We start from the raw sequence: 24,270 nt of genomic DNA on the forward strand, positions 1-24,270 counted from the left end.
TGCCTGGCAAAGTTTTCATCTTTACGTTTTACGAAAGATATCGCTTTTCATAATTCAAAACAAAAGCCTATGTTACTATAGATTGGAATTGGATTTAGTTTCATAGGTGTTGAAAGTTAAGTTTTTGTATCATTTGAAGTTTAATGGTGCTAATTTCTTGTTGATTTACGCCAAAATAGATTTGATAAAATCTGTGTCATCAAGACATGATGCTTTTAAATTGAGTTTAAACTTGCTTTGCATCTTGTAATAGTTTAATGTTTCTGTATCACCTGTTTCATATTGATATATCAGGTAGAAATTGTATATCTTCCATAAATGTTTAACAACTATCCAAGTGGTCACATATCAATAATTTACAACTAAATCTCTTATTTACTGTACGATATGAATTATGACATCCTTAAGTTTCTAAATTATTTTATGAACTTGCAAAACATTGTTATTTAGAGTAGACAATGTTTGACAATATCTAAATTTTGTTTATATTGACTATTTCAGATTGCTAAAAATCAAAATTTGAATGCAATACAAATTTGTTTATTATTTTCTTTTTCATTATCATTTATGCAAGTTTTGGTTTGTGCCATATATCGTTACTTCTTCCTTTCACGTTCCTGTTGCATTCATCCATGTATCACCAGGCAGGTGTGCTTTCTTTTAACACAATCAGTTTCCACACCATTAACTTATTGTGATCTTCTGCTTCTCATCAGTGGTGCCATCAACTGGTACAACAACCAAGATTGGAATGTGCAACTATCTTTTAGCGACATAGTCTTTCATTTGTTGATGATCTTCTTTGTTGATAACACTTACCAGTACCTCCATCTTCTAAATTCTTTAGTTTGACTAAATCAAATCAAAAAGTTTCTTTCACATATCTTTGTGTTCCATTTGTAACTTTTTAACAACAATCCTTGTCAACTAATAAAACTATGGAAAAAGTAGTTAAAGTCAATTTTCTAATGCGATTTTCAAGTGATATCTTTTGTTCCATTTGGTATTTTTCGAACAACATGAACTCCTTTCGACCAATAAAGTTCAAATGTGGAAACATAGTTATATAAATAAAATTGTCTAAATGTGGTTCTTTCAATGTTTCTGGATCTACATTAGTCTTAGTTGGAGTAGCCGTATCTTCTTGACTATTAATCTTGGAGGTTTCTACAGTATTGTGGATTTTTAAAACTTTATAAAGCTATTTAGTTATGAAAAAAACCTTTTTCAAGTTTTTCTTGTTATGTCACAATGTTTTAAATGATATTTCTTATTCAGTTCAATCCATTTGACTCAGTGCCATAGCATAGTGAATCAGTCTTAAACAATGTTTGTTAGCTTGCGCATTTGAATTTGTTTTCTCTTTAATTTGCTTTGTTGCAAACAGACGTCATTTTGACCGCCTCGTTGCCAGTCTAAGCCTAGTGATAAAATAATTTTTTAATAGTGAATAATCGATTAATATTGATGATCACTTCTGAAACTAATCACCAACAGATTACTAAAATATGTATTCATTAAAGTAAAATCTACATACTAAAATTAAATATTTAATTGGTTACTGTAAATGTCGTTTCTATAGAGAGGTAATTACATCTTATTTGACAAGTAAACCTTTTTATAGATTACAACATGCATGCTATTTTTGTTATCAATGTATAATAAGTTTTTATTCATGACACAAAATCTTAGGATAGAAGTAGGACAAGAAAAGGTTATTACTAATAATAGATGTTGATTAGACTTGCAGGATATTCTGATAATAGGCACTTTTCAGAGTCCTGTTTGTGTTTGTGTTGCTACCTACCTCTTATTGACATCATTACAATTTGAATTAAAATACTTTATTTGTAAAAGTATCAAGATTGTTTTTAATACTATCTTGTCTATTATCTTCATATTATGGCCTGTTTGTATTGAAAACCTGAGCAAGGAAAAGTTAAATTGAGACTTGAGAATTGAGCCAGATGAAAATGTTTTAAGTAGTTTTTAAAGAATGAATATTTGTTTTTTCCCTATGTTCAGTATTTCAACACATCAAACAGTAAAGCACATGTTTTCAGTGTGGAATAATACAGTTTTATTTATTGAATTGTATCCTTTGCTGTAGACCTACAGTAATCAATGAACATGTATGTTATTGAACACATCTTTAATGTTTATTCTTTTCTTTATTGTTATACAAACACAAAGAAACAATATATTTGAATGTAAATTAGAATGTTATGTGAGATGTTTACAGTTTTGCTATATCCACTTTTTGTTGCTTTTTTGTTTTATAGATTTTATGAGTGGGTTTGGTTTTAGTGAAGGTATACAAATAATGAGTTTTTTTATTTTTTATATCTTAGTTAAAATGCTTGATTAGAATTTCTAACTATTACTTTTTAATTTAGTATTTAACTTTTCTGGCATTCTTTTTATTTTCTTTTGGAATAAAGGTTCTTTTTCATCATTTCCTTTTTTTTAAAAGTAGGAGTCTAAAAGTAGTTTGATTCAAAATTAATATTTCACCAACATTTCTCATTTGAACTGCCTGTCTTTTAACCCATCTTCCACTAGTATGAAGCAATGTTTCTAAAACTTATTTTTTTTGCATTTCTATTTTTGTTTCTCTCCTTTGGCACATTAATTGTATAAATAAATGAAATTCAAAGTTATTATCATTATTCCTGTTTATTTTTTCAGATAAATTCCATTCCTATGTAACACTTAAGTTAGAAAATGTCAAGTCTACCACCGTTACTTTCCGAGGAAACAACCCGTCATGGGATCAAGATTTTATGTTGTAAGTACTGACCATTTTAAATTTAGTAAGCTTTTGATTTGCAAAAACTGACGACCAACCTAAATCATGTCAGTCGATGTCGGTCGTCGTCTAGACCTAGAAACCATGAAACCTGTTTCAAGGTGACGAGCGAGGACAGTTTGAAAGAGAGATTCTTAAAGCTTGATTCCCACTAGTGACGCAACGCAAGGACGTAACGCAATGCAAGCAATGGGTTATTTGAACAGTGGCTTGTCATTGGTCAACTCGCCTGCATGCATGTACACACTTTATAGCTAGCTAGCATGTGGTTTGAATATTATACAATATTATTAAATTAAAGTGCTAAAGTGTAGTGATGCAGCTTTAAAATGTCTATTGTTTATTATAAAACATTCATATTAACCCCACTATATTTTGACAGCACTGAAGCAGAACAAAAGCCTTTTGAAATAAGTTTATTTTTAAATTAAAAGATGTCAATTTTGTGTTTATTTGTGATAATAGAGTCAAAGGTCCAACAGGAGTGTTAGCTGACCTTCATCAAAGAATTATTAGCAAAGACACCGTTTACAGACACTTGATTTCTGAGTTTTTATTTTCCAAAAGGGCTTTACATTATTTGTCATTCCTTACACCTACAGAGACTCGTTATGGTTATTGAATTTACTTTAGCGTATTCTTGTCTTTCCTGTAAGTAAATAACATAGACACTGTTGAAAAGAGTGATTGATTGTGAACCAACTCTTGAGATATGGGTATTAATCAGAATATTGTGTAAAACTGCAAGTGAAAGTTGTATAGTTTGAAGAACATAAAAAGAAAAAACTATGACAATTATGTGTACATTGTACAATGTTGTCAAATACCTATGTACTACATCAGAAAGCCTGCATTATGATGTGGATCTGGATCTGGATCTTTATACTCCAATAAAGCAGGTAAACTGCATCACACTAGAGTTTATGACCCGACCTTTAGTTGTTGTTATGACTGGGTTGGTTGTGGGTTGTGATGTTTTCGTTGTCCGTGATAATTTCGTTGTCCATTTTCGTTGTGCGGACAAACTAGCGGATGATCCAATCCTGAGATGTACATGTTGAAGATTGTAGATATTTTTGTTTCCCTGAGGGCAACTACTGTCAAAGATTATCCTCTCTTGGTGGCCAAAACGTTTCCATTAATTTTTAATGTTGGACAAATGTTAAACATTTTTTTAAAGCTCTGTCTACACTATAAAACTAGTTTGACAAATATGGTAGTGATATGCCCAAATATGGTAGTGATATGCCCAAATATGGTAGTGATATGACATAATTATGTCCATATATGGGCACATCACTCATCATTTTTTGTCACATGAAGTTTGATAGTGTAAACAGAGCTTTAGTTTATGAAAATAGTATGAAATCATGTTAAATTTTTTTTTAAATGTTAATTATTAAAATATTTTGTTTGTATCAAATATTGAGCAGGAAAGAAAAAAGGTTAAAAGTAAACCTAATAATATATATCCAGCCTGATGGCTTTAAACATAACAAATGGGTTTCGTCGTCATGGGATTCAGGCACCAAAAAAAAAAAACGTCCAACACCCATTTATAAAACGATGCCATGATAGTGTGTATGTAATGATTCATGCCATTTGTATCTGTTTATAATGTTTCAACATGACTTCCAATCACCATATATGGATTATGCCATGATTGACTTGTATGTTCAATGTGTGATATTATGTATTATTATTTGAGCGATTTCTAGTTTTAAAACAAATAGATGTAAATGGTTGTAGAAAAAAATCAGTTGTGTTGTGTAATCGCAGGATCTTTTACGAAAATATAAAGGTAATAATTGGCTAGTTTATATTTATCGGCTTGTTTTCAACTTTATGTAATTGTTGATATTTTATCATCTGTTATTTTTGTCCTTGTTACTTGAACTTTTTGGTGTATAAATTGTACTGTAAATCATATTGTAGGCTCACATATGTTTTATTGTTTGGTCATATCAGTCAGAAGATTATTTGTATGTCTCTTTGAATATAAGTGTTTATGTTTATGCATTTAAAACATAGAACTAAATTTACTTTTTCTATCACACACCAAAGTTATTTAAAAGATATATCTAATTTTCATTCAAATTCTTAGAACCGCCATGGAGGAGGTGGGGTTGGGGAGAGTATCAAAATGACCAGAATTGTAACTGGAAAGATTAGAAAACCATGAGGAGTGATGAGAGGTGGGAATACTTGCTCTGTGGTCCCGGTATCTTTGCTAATATTAAACTGATTTAGTACTAAACTGATTTAGTACTAAACCCGGATGCAAAGAAATCCCACATAGTAGACATTAAAATGAAGCCATTTTAGAATAGTATTCATATCCAAAACACATTTCTTTGTAATTCGTGCGTGGTTTATGAGAGATTTACTGTTCCAAAGGACATCGTCAAATCCATCTGTTTGTCTGTCTGTCCTGATAGGCCTACTATTTTGTGAAGGAAGATAAAAGGATAGGTAGTTTAATGTAAAGGATATGGATTTCCAGCAATTAAATATCGATTATGTGGATAGCAAGTTGATTCCCTGATGTATTAGTCATTTTAATAGAGTCTTAAACAGACCACTCAATTAACATTACAATCTGTATGTTTACATTAGAGAATATTTATCATGTCTCTATCCCGGATTTCACTCCATTCCGCAGTGCGTGGGCTCAGATTTGGAGCTTAAATACATCGTTTAAAGTTCCAAATTTTGTCTAGATTATAATTTTGTTCATGTACATTGTATCATGTATATGGAAGCTATTTGAAACAGAAGATTCCAGGTTCGATTCTTGAGTGAGCTGTTTTTTTCTCCCTCAAAATGTCCATACTTCCTTGGTGAAACTTTCAGTCGAATTGAATTAAAAATTTAGCTTTTACTGAATTTCTTTTAATTGAGATAACGCGGCTACATTAATTTATACTTTCCCTCTGATGATAGGTAGGTTCTGACCCTATAACTTTGTGATGGTGTATATCTAAAGTAGGTTATTCTTTACAATCAAGGTATTATTTTTAAATGGTACACTCGCTCATGATGTGTCAGAATAGAAAGGTTATTTGAGTACAATTCACTTTTCCACTTTCATTTATCTACCAAGAACAAACATCTATAGCACCTTGAGCACCTCTGCTAAATACTATTTATATTATTATTATTGGTCTCTTAATAGTTGTGTATACACATGAGATTTATTGAGCAATTGTTCAGATAAAACACTGTAATTGCCAAAAGAATCTTGGTGTTTTATCAGCAATGTATTTTACTTGTCTATTCATTAGTGGTTTCACCGCGGAATCAATTATTTGTGAGTGTAAAATTGATTTAAAGTACAATCAAGAAAACATCTAAGGATGATATTGATTGGACAGAAAATTACCTTGAAGAAAGCAAATTATTATAATAAAGCATTTCATTAAATTGGTTTAAGGTTATATTCTTTTTCTTTGTTTTATATTGAAAAATAATGGTAATTATAGAATTATAGGGATGTACCTCTAGGTTGGTGGAAGACCTTAAATGACCTTTAACCTGGATGAACGACTGATGGAGGCGAATGTCCTCGTACACCTCCTCCACCTAGCTCAATTACATGTATGTACTTAATATTCATCACGTCTTGTTACAAAATAATTATTCTAGGAAGTAAATTGCTTTGTTGCGCTAGCTCAAAATTAAATAAATTTTTATTACTGTATTCCAAATGTTTTTAAACATATGTCTTAACTTTAAATTACCTTTACTTCAATGAAACATTTTTACTTCAGTTGTTAAAATGTAAGTACAAATGTAAAACATGCTACTGTCTGCTAGTCAAAATGTAGGCCTATTCATGCCAGAATTATTTTGATAATTTGAAGTGCTTCTTGTGTGCATTTCCTAAAAACAAATTATTTTTTATTATTCTTCCAATCTTTTAAAATAAATATAACACTGTTGTAGGCCTGATTTTAATAAATTAGAATAACTTTATATATATAATTATAATATATATATAACGTTTATATTTGATGCCGGTGTTAGGGCAGTAAGTTTGAAAATTTAACTCAATTTCACAATTGTTTAATACTCTGCCCAGTTTACCTCCTATTTCAATATTTAATGAAAATGTAATGTTTGAATAAAAAATTATATAATTTAGAATTAAATGAATATAAAATCAAGTAATAGATTATTTCAAATATTAATTAATATTAATTAATTGTAACGATTTAATTAATAATAATAATAATAATAATAATAATAAATATAATATTATTAACAGAAGAACAATGTTTGTTGGTCATTGCGTACAATCAACATATTATGCTTTATATTCTGAGCCATTGATAACATTAGAAAAATGATCCATGCTTCAAAGAAACTAATTACAAGAATTATTCAAAAGATAACTGCATTAATTTTTGTTAAACAAAATACAATGCATAGGGAACCTGATCCATCAGAAATTTGATCTAAAGCATAATGTTGATTGTACAAAACATTGTTCTTCAGAATATAAAGCATATGTTTATTATACGCTATCACCAACAAACATTCTTGCGTTCTAACAAACTTGACTCTATGAAGCAGCTAATGCACAGACTGTAATTCAGCCAGGCTACTCGTCGTTCTAAACATATAATAAACCGGTCATGCATGCTATTATAATGGCAAATGCACGTATCAGGCTCGCTTTGTAGTGGCAAGCGTATGCAGTCGATCGCTCTTCAATCTGCTTTTCGACGTGACTTTCACAGTCATGCTCTATTGATTATCCACGAAACTGATTCTGTGAACATTCATAATTCTTGCTACTTCAGTTTACAGTTGGAATAATCTAGCACGTTCTTAAAACACAATAGATTTTCATTTATAATCCGAATGTATACTTATTTTTAGGGGGTTTTTTTTGGTTATTGAGAATTGATAATTTGCTACTTCAGAAAGTTTGGTAAAAAAATTTCTGTTTTTGTGAAATTGTATTTCATTTGTTAAACAAAATGTGTACTTAATTTTTTTGCCTTTTTTTTGGCTATTGAGAATTAATATTCTTTAAAACACAATTGTATTTCATTTGTTGAACAAAATGTGTAATTATTTTGCTTTGGTTTGAGAATTGATGTTAACGTGATTCACAGAGAAACTGCTCTTACTTATATTATATAGTCTAAATATTATTGATAGATAATAATTATGAGTGTGATCTTTTCAATCATGCATAGTAATAAGTACTAGTCATCCATACTAATAGTTCTTGAAAATATTAGTCATAGTGATAAATCATAATTATGGAAATATTCTACTTTTAACAATATATACATTTTTATCTTTAACATCGTTACCAATTCTTCTTAAGCTCTGTCTACACTATGAAACTTTATGTGATAAAAAAATGTGATGTGCCTATATATGGACATAATGATTTCAATATCATATTTAGGAATATCGCTACCATATTTAGACACATCACACTTTTTTGACAAACTAGTTTGATAGTGTAGATAGAGATTTAATCCTTTTTGTTTGTTGAAGTTCATGGTGTCCGAAGGAGTCTCACAACCTTTTTGAATGATCTCGTGTTTTATCCCTTGTTTTTTTTTTTTTTTATCACCATTGTTCATAAATGTACTACTCTAAACTACAAAGGCTCATTTTTGACACATTTCCCACAATGCACATGATCAGCATATGTTATTCTTTGCCTAGGCAATGTTTACTATAGAACCTTTTAAATGGTAGTGTCATCTATAAGAATGAAAAGGCGCTGTAGCCCTGTAGTTTAAATTAGATACAATGGTTTGGCACTATCGCTAGTGTTATTGATCTATAGTTTGTGCAGTTTATTTCTGTGGAGAAAGTTGATAAAATACCTCATTTGTAAAACCTAAATCATGTTACACCACTTTTTTTGGTCATCGTTGCTAAATCCAAAGTCACTCACACCTTGATTAAAAGAAGTTTAACATTTAATAAACATTAAAAAAAATTAAAAACTAATTATGCCCAAAAGTGCAAACTAATGATTCACTATGAACAAGAGTAATATCTAGGTTATGAAGTTAATCTCTGTAATTTTTTGTAATTTGATTCAAGTCTTATTTCTTACTGTTGGTTTGTGTAATTTAACTTATAAAGCAGAAATCTTATTCACATAAATTTGTAAAGATTGTACTTAATTGTTGTTATTCAGATAATATATATTGTATTTCTTTAAATATTTTTGGATTTTGGTTTTACTTTTCAGTACATGTATAATATCAGTTAAGTATATGCAAACAAAACATGGGTCTTGTATTTAAAATAAAGTTTACAATCTAGTATATTACATCTATGGATACTGTAGTAAAACTTAACACAATATATCAATTACAGAAGGACATACATTTCTAGTATATTTAAATTTAAAATTATTTATTTTATATCTTAAGAAATAAACTTGATTTTACACAAAACAAAACAAAATCAATTTAATTTATTCTATATTCATTAATATATTTGAGGGGATTTTAAAAATACTTTCATTATTCTTTGAAAATCAATACATTGGCCTTCAAATCAAAATTTAATATTTAAAAAATAGTATATTTATACATCAAATGCAAAGTTATTGCAAAGAGATAATTTGAAAGTCATATTATTTTAACATTCTTGTTAGCAAATATGTTATGAAATTGTAGGGTAAATTTAGTGTAATATTTTTAATTTCTTTTTCAACAATATATTACTTTATTCATAGCAAAGGCAACATGAATTTTTTAAACAATTCTATGACCTTTGCAAATTTGTCTTTATTTTTTTATTAATTAAATGAAATTATTTTAATTTGTTTCTAGAATTAATACTTAAAGCAATGGAATGTTTGAGATTGTAATGTCTTTTTTTAATCATTTTTACTTTAAGCTGAAGTATTCATGTTAACATTCAATTTAACATGCAACAGTTGGCATTTACAATCTTGCATATAGTTTTAGTTTTTAAGTTTATAAAACATTTTACTCAAAGTTTGTTCAATGTCAAGTACAATTTATCTTTATTGTGTTTAATACAACATTGTAGGAAGGCAATTCAAAGAACTAAATACATTTGATGATGCGTTCAACAAATTGTTTAAAATACCCAAAATGATTACGTTTTGAAACACTGGTGTTTGTGATGATGATGCCCTTTTTTTAGCACCACAATCACAAAAATTATCATCATTTGTCTGATCAGACCGTGAGTTTAAAAGTTGTTGGCTTATTATTTTTTTATTATTATTTCTTTATACTGAGTAGCCTCTTCAATCAAAGATTGTTGTCCCAGAGGGCCACTCAATGGCTGTGTGTGACAGTGGCTGTGTGTGTACTAGTACATCGGGGTAACCCCCTACTCCCCTCGAAATATGTACTAGGTTCTTTAAAGTGCACAAAAGCTACTGTAGATGTGAGAAAAGAAGACTTGTTCTACCACCAGAACCATGGAGCGAGTGAGCCTCGAACCATTGCTATTACTATAGCTATTACATCTTGATAATGATTTTCAACCTTAATCACACATATAACAATTCCCCTCCTCCCTCCCACTATTAAACATTTCTAAAAAATTAATTTGTTCTGTTGGTCATACACTGGTTTTTTGGTTTGTTCAGTAAAAACATAAACAAAATACAGTGTATATAAGGATATAGTTAGTATTTTTTATCTGACCAATAAAAAAGGTATATAGTCTCCCATGTAATATTAATTCAGTGTAGTTATGAAAAACTATTGATTTTTCTGGTTTATATTGTGTGTGTGTGTTTGCAGTATAACAGATTAATATATTTCACAATTTCCTATGAATATCCTAATTAGTCCATAATTTGTGCAAAATAATTTTGATTACTGCTATTCAGAATAATAAATGAAATGAACAAAAAAGAAGAAACAATGAATTACAGTAGTAAAATCCAGAATCTATAAAAAAAAGCATTTTTTCAAACTTTATGTGATAAAAAATGTAAAGTGCCCATATATGGACATGATGATGTCATATCACTACCATATTTTTACAAATCACTACCATATTTGGGCACATCACACTAGTTTGATAGTGTAGACAGAGCTTTAGAAAGGTAAGATTGAAGAAAGACTTGAATGAATGTTGTTAAATAAGTCTCTTTTTTAAATAGTAATGGTGCTATACTATAGTAAAATGGACTTTATTTCACTCAACTCTTATCATCAATGTTATTGCAAAGACAATATAAATTTTATACATAGATTTATGCGGTCAATATGGTAAATGTTGGTAAATAACCTTTATGAAATTGACTCTTTATGATTGTCAACAGAGGGTTTCTGAAAAAACCGATATTTTGAAATGACTGTTATGTAATCACAAATTTCTTTAATATCTTTCTAGTGAAACCAACCAATTGGATCACGGACTAATTATTGAACTTTGGACGAAAGGATTAATTTGGGATACGTTACTTGGTACAGCGTGGGTTCCGTTAATTAATATACGTCAATCCAATAAGGTAAGATCTTGACTTAAAGACTCTGATATTTTGCTAATTATATTAGCACCACTGATTAATAGCATTTGATCAAGGATTAATATTTAACATTATGGTAATTGATACTTTAGGCATATCATTCAAATATACACAATTCAATTTATATAGAAAAAAATAAGATAAGAACTTTAACTTTATTGTCATGACCACAACAAGGTGAACGTGAAATTTGTTTTCCTTGATGCTTATATTACACACAAAATACAGACAAATATAACACTTAACAGTAATCGTCCGATTGGTGGTTTTCTACTTAATCACTTATCCCTTATTATCCCAATAGGTATTTATTTTCTATTTTTGCTGTAATCCATGCTCACGGGACTTAGAATAAATTATTTATCCAAACCATTATCGAGTATATTTGTGTTTCCCTCTCTGTCATCATAGAGCAAGAGCCTGACTACAAAATATCTTATTTTAATAATCCTAAAATGAAACATACTCTACACAAACATTTTCACTGTTTTTATTATTTTTAGCTGGAGAAGAATAGAAAAGAGAAAAATAAAGTATTTTAAAAATAAATACATAAACAAAATAAACAAATAAAGTTAATAGCGAATTTAGAAAGTTTTTAGAAGTTTTTGTGGAAACACATGACATACCACCAGCCTTTCTTTACAAACATTTATTTGTGATGCAAAACATTTATTTCAGGAGAGGAATAGAAAAGAGAAAAAAATCAAGTATTTTAAGAATAAAAACATAAACAAAACAAACAAGTAAAGTTAATAGCGAATTTAAAAACTCTTTGTTTTTTTGAAAACACAACATAACACCAACCTTACTAACATTTGGAAGGTTAGAATAAATAGCAGCCAACTTGTTGTTGCCATCAACTCTGCTGCCCATCCACAATGTGGCTGATAAAAAAAACCTATTATTGGTAAACATCCGATTCGTAAATAGCCATGTTGACCATGGCCCTGTTTCTGCTGCCAAGAAAATACCGTATTTTATACGGTATTTTTTGAATACCGTATTTATACCGTATTTTTTTGGCAGCAGAAACTGCGCTCATAAAAAAAATACCGTATTTTGTATACCGTATTTTCCCCACAAAATTTGTGGATAAAATACGGTATTTACAAATTTATACCGTATTTTTTGTACCCTTTTCTGCTGCCAATAAAAAATACCGTATTTTTTTTGACCTGCGACATAAGGTCGTACATCGTGTTTTTATTTTCTGTCGCTGTCAGCTGTTTTACACACGTGTATAGATATATTCGGCGAAAATGTGGAGCGAAGACGTCACACTATTAACTATATAAATTTGTGTGGGGAAGGAGGGTGTGGGGAAGGAGGGGAATTTAAATGTCCGGCCAACTAAAAGGTAATAAAAGGGACAACCACATTTATAAAGACATTTCTAAAAAAATAAAGCAGGAGTACGGAATAGACTTGTCTCCAAAGCAAGTAAACTCAAAGCTGAAGAGCCTGCGAAAGCAGTACAACATTGCAAAAGACAATAACTCGGGGAGGGAACGAATTACTTGTCCCCATTACAATGTTTTCTGTGCTCTCACAACATCTCTATCACTAGGGCTAGCCTGTTGAAAGTGAGGCGTAACTTCCTTTATTGCGACTTTTAATTATCGACCAAATAAATGAATGGCAATTTGGGTAAAAAGGATGAAATTTAACACGACCACCCAAGAAGTATTGTTAGCAGAAACGGGGTACTAAAAAATACGGTACAAAAAATACCGTATTTTATACCGTATTTTTATACCGTATTTTGAGCAGTTGCAGCAGAAACAGGCCCCATGTATGCTATGAAATGCCATGACCTACTGACCACTTAAGAATAAACTGATTATAGGTCATTTTAGCACAAGTAAAATTATAATACGGTTTTGTTTACATTATGGAAAAAAGCATATTTAGATTTTTTTAAACCAGGTCCAAAAGTGCCAGAATGTTTTCTTTTTCGTTTCGTTTTTCTTGTGATTAACCTTTATAATAAGTAGGTCTTGCGTTGTTATTCCTTGACCTGACACTAAGCTAGGCCGTGTTTTCCTCTTGTAGTTGGCAATTTACAAAAACAGTTTGATATTTATGGTGACTATCCTTTATTGTGAATTATCGATTGTAACTTTTAAAAACACATTAGTTGTTCTAAATGCAGATATTTGTGAAACATTACAGTGGGCCCTCTATGTTAAGATCGGCAGTAGACAACACTATAGCCTAGCATACAAAGATTGTAGATGTCAATAATTGTATATTTATTATTAATATAAGTATATCTGGCACCATGCTGGTTTTTCGTTCGCATTCATTGGCTATAAGTTTAATTACATTCATACATTTTTTTAAAAATTGATATTTTAGGATATTTTAGATTCTTTTTGTGGAAGATGCTATTATTTTTTTTTTTCTTTTTGTTTTGTATATATGGACGTACAGATCCAAAATAAATGAAGTGAATGAATAAATAAAAAAAATAAAAAATTTGAAATGCATAAATTAATTTTCTATTTTCATTTCTCCTAACGTATAAAACTTAAACGTCAAGACATTTCTTAACTTTACTTTATTTCCTTCTTTAGGGTCACATTTAGTCCCTATGTCATCTACCACAGAGCATGTCCCTATTATTTCATTGGTGAATCTGTCAACATTACCAGGGTGGTTGGAAGGCACACATGTAACTACCAATCCAGACACAGTACTGTAAACCCTGACATGGCGATCCTTTATGGTAGTCACACATTTCAAATCTCTTAGGTTGTTATAATAATATATATTATAGTTTTTTCTTTTACCGTTCTATAGGAAGGTGATGGAGAATGGTTATCGTTAGATCGAGAGGTGGAAATGAAAAATGGTCACATTACAGGAACAAGTAATCCAACCGGTCACACTGTTTTAATTGATGCCCGTTTTGAACTACCAACAGGTATGGTATAATTTATATTATATAACACCCAAATATATTCCTGATTGGACAAATGTGGGTCACATGGCGTGCAATAGTACGCACTATTAAATGATCGTTAATAATAGTATGGTATGTATAATAAAAAGTATAATAATGGTATGTATAATAAAAAGTGATAAATTTTTAGTCAAGAAGATAAGTTTTATTCAAGAAAAAGTCTTTTTTTTTTCTAAAAATATGTTTTACGTTGAGTCTTAATCGTCCTAGTTTCTTCAAGGGCAACATTATACAAACGTGTTGTTGAATAGATTGTGTAGTGAAAAATAGATATTATAGCAAACTAGTGTTATTGTTATTTTTTGCAATTAATTTAGTCAATGTGTAATCAATAAAAGAAAAAAATAAATTTACATTGAGAAAATTCTTTAAAATAAGGAAAACATTTGGAAATCAATAAAACAAAATACACTAGGCCTAACCTGAATACGATATATAATGGACAAATATAGATATAGTATAATACTATAACAACTACAAATTTAAGCATATTTTATACCTGGTGATTAATTCCATGTCATAATAGGTGACCTAGTTTTTGCTTGGCGCAAGTTCAATATTGTTTGTGTGAGAAAGTAATAAAGTTAATTTAGCTAGGTTCATTAGAGATTGGCAGTTAATTAACACTCAAACCTAAAGTGTTTTCTTCTCAGCAATTAGACATATTTATACCCTTTCCATCACTGCATCTTCAGTCAGGCTGTATGTCTCCAAAATTATGATATCTTTAAGTGTTCATCCGTCACATGTATAAAAGGTTGTTATATTGACCTCAAAAGAAATTTGCAATATTTAGGCCAAAAAAAAAAAATTATTGTGTTGGCCACGCCCGACCGACCCTAAACTGCCGAAAATGAAGGTCGGCTTTTTTTTTTTTTTTTTTTTTGAGCCAAACGGCAATTTTGAAACCAAATGGTGAAAAAATATTGTCTTATTTGCCAAATTGGTGAACATATTTCACCTCCGCCGGACGTGTAAAAAAGAAGCGTGCAACCAACCGTGAATCAATCACGTGATAACCGGAATACGCGATTATTAATTTTTGGGGGATCCAAGTTTAAATTAAATAAACACTTTGATTACACAGTGGTTGAGGCTGGTTTTTAATAGTTATAACATTTTTAAACACCCTCATAATTAATGGACTCTACCAATGTTGATCTGCAGCAAAAGAACAACAGATCGTACATCGCACGAGGTTGTTGATGCGGTGTTTTTTGGTTTTACTGTACAGTACTAAGATCTGATTACGGACTTGTTAAATGATTTAAAAGGCATGGGTTCGCCAAGCAAGTAGGCCTATATACGTTTAATAAAAATGTACCTAAGATTGTCGTAAGCTCTTTTGTTCAAACTTGTTATTTATATAGCGATAATCCATCCGTTCCGGCATGCACGCTAGGCTTCTAGCCGGACCTCTATCCTCGATCGATCGATGTCGCTGGTGGGGAATTTCCGCGCGATAAGAAATCGGCGAAATACGGCTCATAAAACGGCCTACATTTTAATGTTATTGTTATATCTTTAATGCCAGTGTAATTACGTATGGATAAAACAATATAAAACTCAATATTTTTCATCTAGAATAATATGCTAACTTGCGTAATGTAGCATTAACACGGAAATAGTTTATTTCGATCTTGATTGTTTTTGTTGGCTTTAAAAATGGTAGCTAGGGCTAGCCTAGGCATTTTTGCCTTAAAAAGCTAGGCCTACGTTTATTTAATAAACCTTTTTTAAACTTTTGTTGAAACAATTATAGCTAGCGTGAGCCTAGGGTGCTATGAAAAGTGTTTAAAAGTCTTTTTGTATCAATTGTGTAAATTGTTTATTATTTTGCCGGCAACACATTTTTGGTCTGAAAAAAAAAAAAAAAAAAAAAAAAACTTTTCCTACCGACCTACCCATTTTTAGGATTTACCCAAAACGTGGCCAACACGATAATTTTTTTTTTTTGGCCTTATGTTATTGATAGTTTTTAAATACATATGATAAATGGGCTTGGTAAAAGATTATTCATTTTCAAGTTGACCAAAGTTACGTTTCAAATATGAAAACTCTGTCCAATCCTTGTAACACTAGTATCCATACTGTATTTACAGGGGAGGCTCCATGCAGTAGTGCTAGGGATCCCATTTTGTTCGTCCTCTGCGGCTTTGCCCCTATTGTATAGTTTAATTCTCTTTTAAACTATTACGAAAACACTTTCGTTACTGTTTTTTACTTAGCAAAATTATAATTTATTTTATGTAACATGCTGCTTTATTTTATGTATATATTTTTTATTTTGCCATGCTTTAGGTAAAGCCACAGACACTACTAAAGGTACAAGCTATTTATGGTTTAACCTAATTATTTATATACTTTTATTTATATACTGTAGATCTTACCTGTCACTATTTCTCTGCAGTGTTTTATATTAAAACTAATTAAGACAAATATTAATACCATTGTAATATCTAACTGTATATCTATTATATGTAACACTTAATTTAGTACTTTGTTTTTATGTTTATTCTTGTATAACAATTAATTTTTTTATTAGTTATATCCTATTGTTTTATATACCAGACATTGTCACATTTAAGCGGAGGTCCAATAAATTGTTTTCAAACGTACATTATCGTTTTACGCTGTAAGCATACCATGGTTTTCCCAACCTTTTAATAGTATAGGGCAATTCGCAAATTTACTACAGTATTGCGGTATATCATTCAATCATTCACAAACAAAACAGCTAAAAAAGATTATTATTAGAAGATAATGATATACAGTATTTATGAATACCAATTTTAATTAAAATAAATATAGAATTTACAAGCCCCATTGACACCTGTACAAATGTTGGTCCTACATGGATATACATGGCAACTTGCGGAAAAGTTGCGGGTCATGCGACAATGCTTGAAATGTTTGTAAACAGGGCATTCAAACAATACAGTAGTAGGGGCGTAGTAAATTTGAAGTGGGAGCCTTCTTCATCTTGTACAAATTATGATGTCTGCTTGGTTTGATGTGACTTGATATTTTGTACCTTTTATGTACCTTGTTTATTTTAAATTCTTATATTTTACTGTTTATTAATAATTATTCTTTGTTTTTACAGTCAAATTTAAAAAAAAAATTTTTTTTCTTGGCTTTGTTTTTGTATTATAGTGATAGAAGCAATATTTTATATGTATTTGTGTTGTTTTTCTTTTACTAGATTCGAGATAAATTATTATTTTGTAATAATACTATAAAAGAAAGTTAAAAGTACATTTGTCTTATTTGTATTCTATAAATACTTAAAAGATATGATTAGATAAAATAAAAATAAAACTACTTGTACAATATTTTAAAATAAGGTGAAATTTGTACACGAGACAGTCTTATTGCAGATATACTTGAAGTAAAATAGTCAAAAAAAGTTAAAGAAAGTTTAAAAAGGAATTCATATGATATGATTCTATTCCCAAGATTGTCCAGTTTGTTAATTAGTTAGTTATTTACATTTCAGAGATTGTTTATCATTTGAAAAAAATAAATAAAAATGTTTACATATAGCTTTTGTCATTTGAAATCCCTCACAACATTTCTAGATAGAACTCTCTTGATCAGAAACATAGATGGTAAGTAATGATTTCCCTCCATTCCCTCCTCTCCCTCATAGCATTCAATTTAATCTTAAAGATGATGATGATAAAGGCTGTACCATGTCCAGAATACAGCTATATGTGATTTACGAATTATATCATAAAAACTTAAATTTTTTTTTTTTTTTCAGATTTTGAAGCTCAAGAAACAGAAAGTATTAAGTATAAAGTAATAAATGATATTATGGAGCAAGAAATAATAAAGGAACAGCCCTATAAGACAGGCAACAGGGAGTTTTCAGAGGGTATGTGCTATACCTATATAAATAAAAATGTGGGGGACAAAAGTGGGGAAAAAAAGTCTGGTGCGTTACCGGATAATGTGAAAAACACCTTTAGAACCATATTAATTGTAATTCATATTTTGAAAGACTTTTTACTAATTCTACTATTGACAAATTTATTATGGAACCCCTTTAATATTTCATATTGAGCACAGTATATTTCGTGCCTAGCTTACCTGGATAAACCATATATGATATGTTATGATAAGTTCCTATAGCACTCCTGAACCATAATGGACTAGTCCGCAATATTGGCTAAATGAGAACAGAAAAATATGAAATTTAATAAATGCTTGCAACAATGTAGCCTACGGTATATATCTATATCAAGATTGATAACAAACAAAATTAAAACCTGTTTTTACTTTACAAACATAGATTAGATATCTTGTTCATGGCAGATGTTTATTCTGTGTCAAAATTGTTAATTGGTGTTTGTTTTGTAGCAGAAGACAGTGATTATACAAGTGATGTAAACTCAAGTCCATCTCACCATCATCATCACAGACACTTAGGACGATACGTTGACGACTACACTGCAGGTCCTGGAAGCTACAGTTATGAAAGAAATATGGTAAGTTGTGTTTAAGAATACTGACTGATTCTGACTCCTCACACCAGAGAAGAGTGAGTGAGATGTGGTGAATATTCTTTCTTTGTATTGGTTTGTGTTTAAGAGTACTGACTGATTCTCACTCCTCAGACCAGGGAAGAGTGAGTGAGATGTGGTAAGTATTGTTCCTTAGTATTGGTTCTTGTTTAAGAGTACTGACTGATTCTCACTCCTCACACCAGAGAAGAGTGAGTGTGATGTGGTAAGTATTGTTCCTTGGCAGTGGTGTTTAAGAATACTGACTGATTCTGACTCCTCACACCAGAGAAGAGTGAGTGAGATGTGGTAAGTATTGTTCCTTAGTATTGGTTCTTGTTTAAGAGTACTGACTGATTCTCACTCCTCACACCAGAGAAGAGTGAGTGTGATGTGGTAAGTATTGTTCCTTGGCAGTGGTTTTTAAGAATACTGACTGATTCTCACCCCTTATACCAGAGAAGAGTGAGTGAGATGTGGTAATTATTGTTCCTTAGTGGTGGTGTCAGTACTCACTGATTCTAACTCCTAACGATATCTTTCATGTCTTTCTAAGTAGTAATGAAATTAATAATTTGAAACAAAAAAGATTGGCTATCAATATTCTAGGCACTGGATATATGATCCCAAGATAATAATTTGTTTCTTACTAAACAAAAAAGAGAAAGCAAAGGAAAGTCCAGGCTTTATGGGAGAGATTCCATTAGGCCGAAGGGAGATGAATTGTAAATCCAGAATAAGCTTCGAGTATATAGTTATCTTTTCTGTGAAATATAATATTTTGTGTCCTCTATAATTTTGAAATAATATGCTCAAGGAGCAGGTACTGTTATAAATAAACATGCATAACCAGTGATACATACTAGATATGACATCTGAAGAGGGCAGCAGATTCAAATTTGAAAGTATGTGTTTCATTGTGTAATGGTTCCTTTTGACATTAAAATAATTTTACTCTCTGTATTCTGCAAGCTTACATTGTCTGCTTTTGTGTGAATGCCTGATATGAGGAACTTTTCCTACTTGTCCGACAATTATTGTTACCAATTTTCATAACATTTTCTTTCATTTTGTTTTTACACTTTAGCACTACGATTCAAGGTACCACGACACGAGTAGAAGAAGTTCAGCAGATCCGCACGCTTATTCTCGCAAAAGCAATTCTCCCGAACGTGGTAGGTACTATGAGAATGACTATCCTCATTCGTACGATATACCTCATTACCAGGGGAGCTACAAATCGAGTTCATATGTAGATGACGATCCAAGACGTAACAGTGACATCTGCAGAGACTATTCCAGCTATCCAGAGGACGTTGCGGATGTGTATGGTCAGGAGAAATTTAACAGCTACGGAAAATATCGGGAACAACAGTATGAAACTGATGATTTCGAGGATTCGTACCCAGAGGACGTATATTCAAAAGGCTACCAAGAAGACGCTTACTCATCTCATCATGAACTTCAACAGTACAGCGATGATTATGTAGACGGTTTACAAAGGTATCCGTATTACTCACGCGAAGATATGCACGTTAAAGACTATTATCCTGAGGACGATTACCCGATAAGTAGGCAGCATGATGATCATCGAGGGTACGATAGCCAGAACGATTATAATCGAACGATAACGCGGTATGATTGGAAAGATGATATCAACCCGCATATGCACCACCAGGAAAATGACGCTCTCTCGCACGTTGACTATTACAATTACGGTCGGTCGACGCAGGACATTCACCAAAATTACCACACCGAAAGCTACGACCAGGATTCGTACCCGTCGGATATGTATCCCAAAAGGATCCACGATCCTGGGATTGACAAGCAGCTTCAGCCGTTTTCAGACAGCCTTGGTAGTATTGAAGAACCAACCCGCAGTGATGTTGAATCCGATGGAAGCTTCAGTAAAAATAGATACGAAAAGGGTATTGTTCCCGTCAATGAAAGTTACAGTGGAATTGGAAGCAAACACTCTCTTGCCACAGATAGGTATGCTTGCGTTCTGTTTACACACAAGTTATGTTTAGTACACTTAAGAGTATAGTTGGCGCACCATAGTTTTCTCATTTCTAAAATTCTTAAAAACTTTCAGCCCAAGAAGTAGCCGAATGTCTTCTCCTAGGGCTAGCCGCTCAGAGCTGCACAGCCAAGAGGACTGCCTAGGACTGCAGGAGCCACTGGAAGCAGATGAGGATGAATTTGTGCCTAAAAGCGAGGCTATTAAGAGTCAATGGAGTAAAGGCATGCATAATATTCGCAAAATGCAACCCAATGTAAGTACAGTAATATTTTGTTTGTGATTATATCTTTGTTTTCTCAATTTTCTATATGTTGTTTGTATTTAAATTGGTATAAAAATAGTGCAAAGTATCCTGAAATTGATTATTGATGATCGTGCGTGTGGGGGCGCTCTACATCTCTGACAAATGATGTGGTGATTCAGCTCTTGTTCACTGTCCTTCAATTCTAATTGCGGATTGGTCATTGGCACTTGCTAAAGGTCAACACTGATTAGTCAAGGTGATTGAAACTTATTTACATATTGTTTGATCCATTTCTGATTGCAGATTTCTGATCATTCTAAAAGATGATAGCTTTTTATTTGAATTCATTTATTTATATAATTTTTCTTTGTGAAACTTTCATCAGACAATATAATATAAGTCATCTTGTTGCAAAACATAATTTACATAAAACAATAATACTCTAAAACAATTTCAATTTTGTTTTACAAAAGTTGTATACATTAATACTTATAATCCATCATATTATAATAACTAAAGTCATATCAATTACATAACCTGAAAGAATGCTATTTCCTTTTAAAATTAACTTTAAATTCAGCTTTATATTTTTCAATTTTCTTGTAAAACATTGAATATATCTACGTTAATTATTTGTTGTTGCCCTAGACTTTAATGCTATAATTAGAAACTTTGTCCTAATTAATGACAAAAGTAATCGATAAAATAGATTGACGTCATCGTTTGAATTAAATCATGATTTGAATATAGAGTAGTGCCTTATAATATTATAGCTTTTGACCTATAGAGCCATCTTGATTGAAATGGAAAACAAAAAGGTTACACCAAACAATTATTACTAGGCCTATTATGATGACACTTACAATTTAATGTCTTATGCTTTTAATTTAATATTTTGAGGGCCTGTTCAATGTTCATGCCTAGGCCTAGTGACCAATGATTGTTCCAATAGGCTCCAATTATTAATCTAATTTTAGAATTACCTCATAGTAGAAACGTTGTTTAATTTAATTATCTATATCAACATTTATCATTGACAAGTGATTAAAAAAACTAACTGAGCATATAAGTTTTTTTAATACTGCCCTCTACAGATCTAAAGTATAATGAATACATTAGAAATGTGCATAGTCGAACAATTTCTTTAACATGTGATCAATAGAACAAAATAATTTAAAATGCATTGTGTAAACAAATTAAAAAAATAAGTTATGAATATAGTAACATCATGTTTAGATTAAAATTATATATTCAAGTCCGAATAGATCCTAAAATATAGTATGTGATGGTTTATTGTAACACACAAGTGTATTGTTGCCATTTGATTGGCTGATTTCGCTCTAAGAATTGTGTGCGATGCACTAGGCTGGTGAAAGATGAATGTTTGAATAATAATCTGTAGTCGATACTGTAACCGCTCAACTCAAGAGTTTTGAATGGCCTTGCCTCCAACTTTGATTCATATCGATCAATAATAAAAGTTTATTTTAGAACAGTATTTGTATAAAACAAATAACGAAATGTGTTTGTATTGGTTAAATGTAGAGAATATTTTCATTCGTTAAAAGCCTGACTGTCTTTTTAAAAATTCTCCCCATTTAACTCATAAACTTTCATAAATTGTATACCATATATTTGCTGATCACTTAACCCATATTAAATCGTTTGTCATTACAATTTACACAACTGTGGCGGTTTGTCTAATCTAGTGCAGGTAATTGTTGTCATATTCTCATCTAATACACAAATATTAGCACAGGTGTATCTTGTTTTTAGTGATGTATGTTAGGCCTCTTCTACAAGGTATTTCAAGTCACAGAAACAGATTTACCGGTGTATCTTGTTTTTAGTGATGTGTGTTAGGCCTCTTCTACAAGGTATTTCAAGTCACAGAAACAGATTTACCGGTGTATCTTGTTTTTAGTGATGTATTTTAGGCCTTTTCTACAAGGTATTTCAAGTCACAGAAACAGATTTACCGGTGTATCTTGTTTTTAGTGATGTGTGTTAGGCCTCTTCTACAAGGTATTTCAAGTCACAGAAACAGATTTACCGGTGTATCTTGTTTTTAGTGATGTATTTTAGGCCTCTTCTACAAGGTATTTCAAGTCACAGAAACAGATTTACAGGTGTATCTTGTTTTTAGTGATGTATTTTAGGCCTCTTCTACAAGGTATTTCAAGTCACAGAAACAGATTTACCGGTGTATCTTGTTTTTAGTGATGTATTTTAGGCCTCTTCTACAAGGTATTTCAAGTCACAGAAACAGATTTACCGATGTATCTTGTTTTTAGTGATGTGTGTTAGGCCTCTTCTACAAGGTATTTCAAGTCACAGAAACAGATTTACCGGTGTATCTTGTTTTTAGTGATGTATTTTAGGCCTCTTCTACAAGGTATTTCAAGTCACAGAAACAGATTTACAGGTGTATCTTGTTTTTAGTGATGTATTTTAGGCCTCTTCTACAAGGTATTTCAAGTCACAGAAACAGATTTCTACTAAAATATTGCTATCTTTGACAAGCAATAGAAACCAAGTTTGAATGAGTCTGCTCTACCTGCCTATCACATCTACAATATTCAACAAAAACAGTTTTCAAAAATGTCCAGATCCAATGGCCTTATTTTGAAAATTAAAATATAAAGATCGAACATTGAGCTCAGTACTTCCGAGTCTTGTAACTGTTTCTCAAATCTGACGTATCCGTGCCTCCTGGGAAGAAAATCAATACAGTCTGGTTGACAAAATTTACATATTTTGTCAATAAAGGTATTTACCAACATAACAGAATTTTTCTAATACTATACAATTATTATAACATAATTTAATGAAGAGTAATTAGTAGTTTTTATAATGTCACATCACAATGATTTGACACAAAATATTTGTCAGTGATTTTTTGACATTCATTTGTTGTCATATATTGACATACATCATTAGATACTTCAGCCAACTAGTACACAAAACACCTTTATTCACTCTAGTTGTAGTATTCTGTGAAAAATGAATCCGTAAAAGGTTCAATCAATTCTCTTAGGATTGAAATCTTATAGGGCAACGTAAAGAAAAAGAACATAACTAGTCCTGAGAGCTTTTTTATATACTGCATAAATAACGATTACAAAATAGTTTTCGCAGTTAACGACAGCATATAGTGTTGTTATTCATATGGATAATGCTAGATTTTTTTTTCAATAACATTAGAATTTAGTACA

The 24,270-nt window shown here is 31.0% G+C and overlaps 1 protein-coding gene across 9 annotated transcripts in view; it reads left to right on the forward strand.

Annotated features, from left to right (window-relative positions):
- Window positions 1-24,270, forward strand: part of LOC144854438 (protein unc-13 homolog B-like) — a 128,360-nt gene that overhangs the window by 28,149 nt on the left and 75,941 nt on the right. For 5 of the 9 annotated variants that reach the window (XM_078712396.1, XM_078712398.1, XM_078712402.1 and 2 more), the window contains exons 3-11: window positions 2,283-2,312; window positions 2,689-2,788; window positions 11,177-11,294; window positions 14,118-14,241; window positions 16,582-16,605; window positions 18,047-18,160; window positions 18,646-18,773; window positions 19,876-20,780; window positions 20,884-21,064. In XM_078712396.1, coding sequence (XP_078568522.1) covers window positions 2,283-2,312; window positions 2,689-2,788; window positions 11,177-11,294; window positions 14,118-14,241; window positions 16,582-16,605; window positions 18,047-18,160; window positions 18,646-18,773; window positions 19,876-20,780; window positions 20,884-21,064 — 1,724 coding nt within the window. The remainder of the gene's footprint in view (window positions 1-2,282; window positions 2,313-2,688; window positions 2,789-11,176; window positions 11,295-14,117; window positions 14,242-16,581; window positions 16,606-18,046; window positions 18,161-18,645; window positions 18,774-19,875; window positions 20,781-20,883; window positions 21,065-24,270) is intronic. The other 4 variants (XM_078712401.1, XM_078712403.1, XM_078712397.1 and 1 more) reach the window with 3 other exon arrangements.

This window comes from Antedon bifida, chromosome 10 (assembly GCF_963402885.1).
Source record: "Antedon bifida chromosome 10, ecAntBifi1.1, whole genome shotgun sequence".
NCBI lineage: Eukaryota > Metazoa > Echinodermata > Crinoidea > Comatulida > Antedonidae > Antedon > Antedon bifida.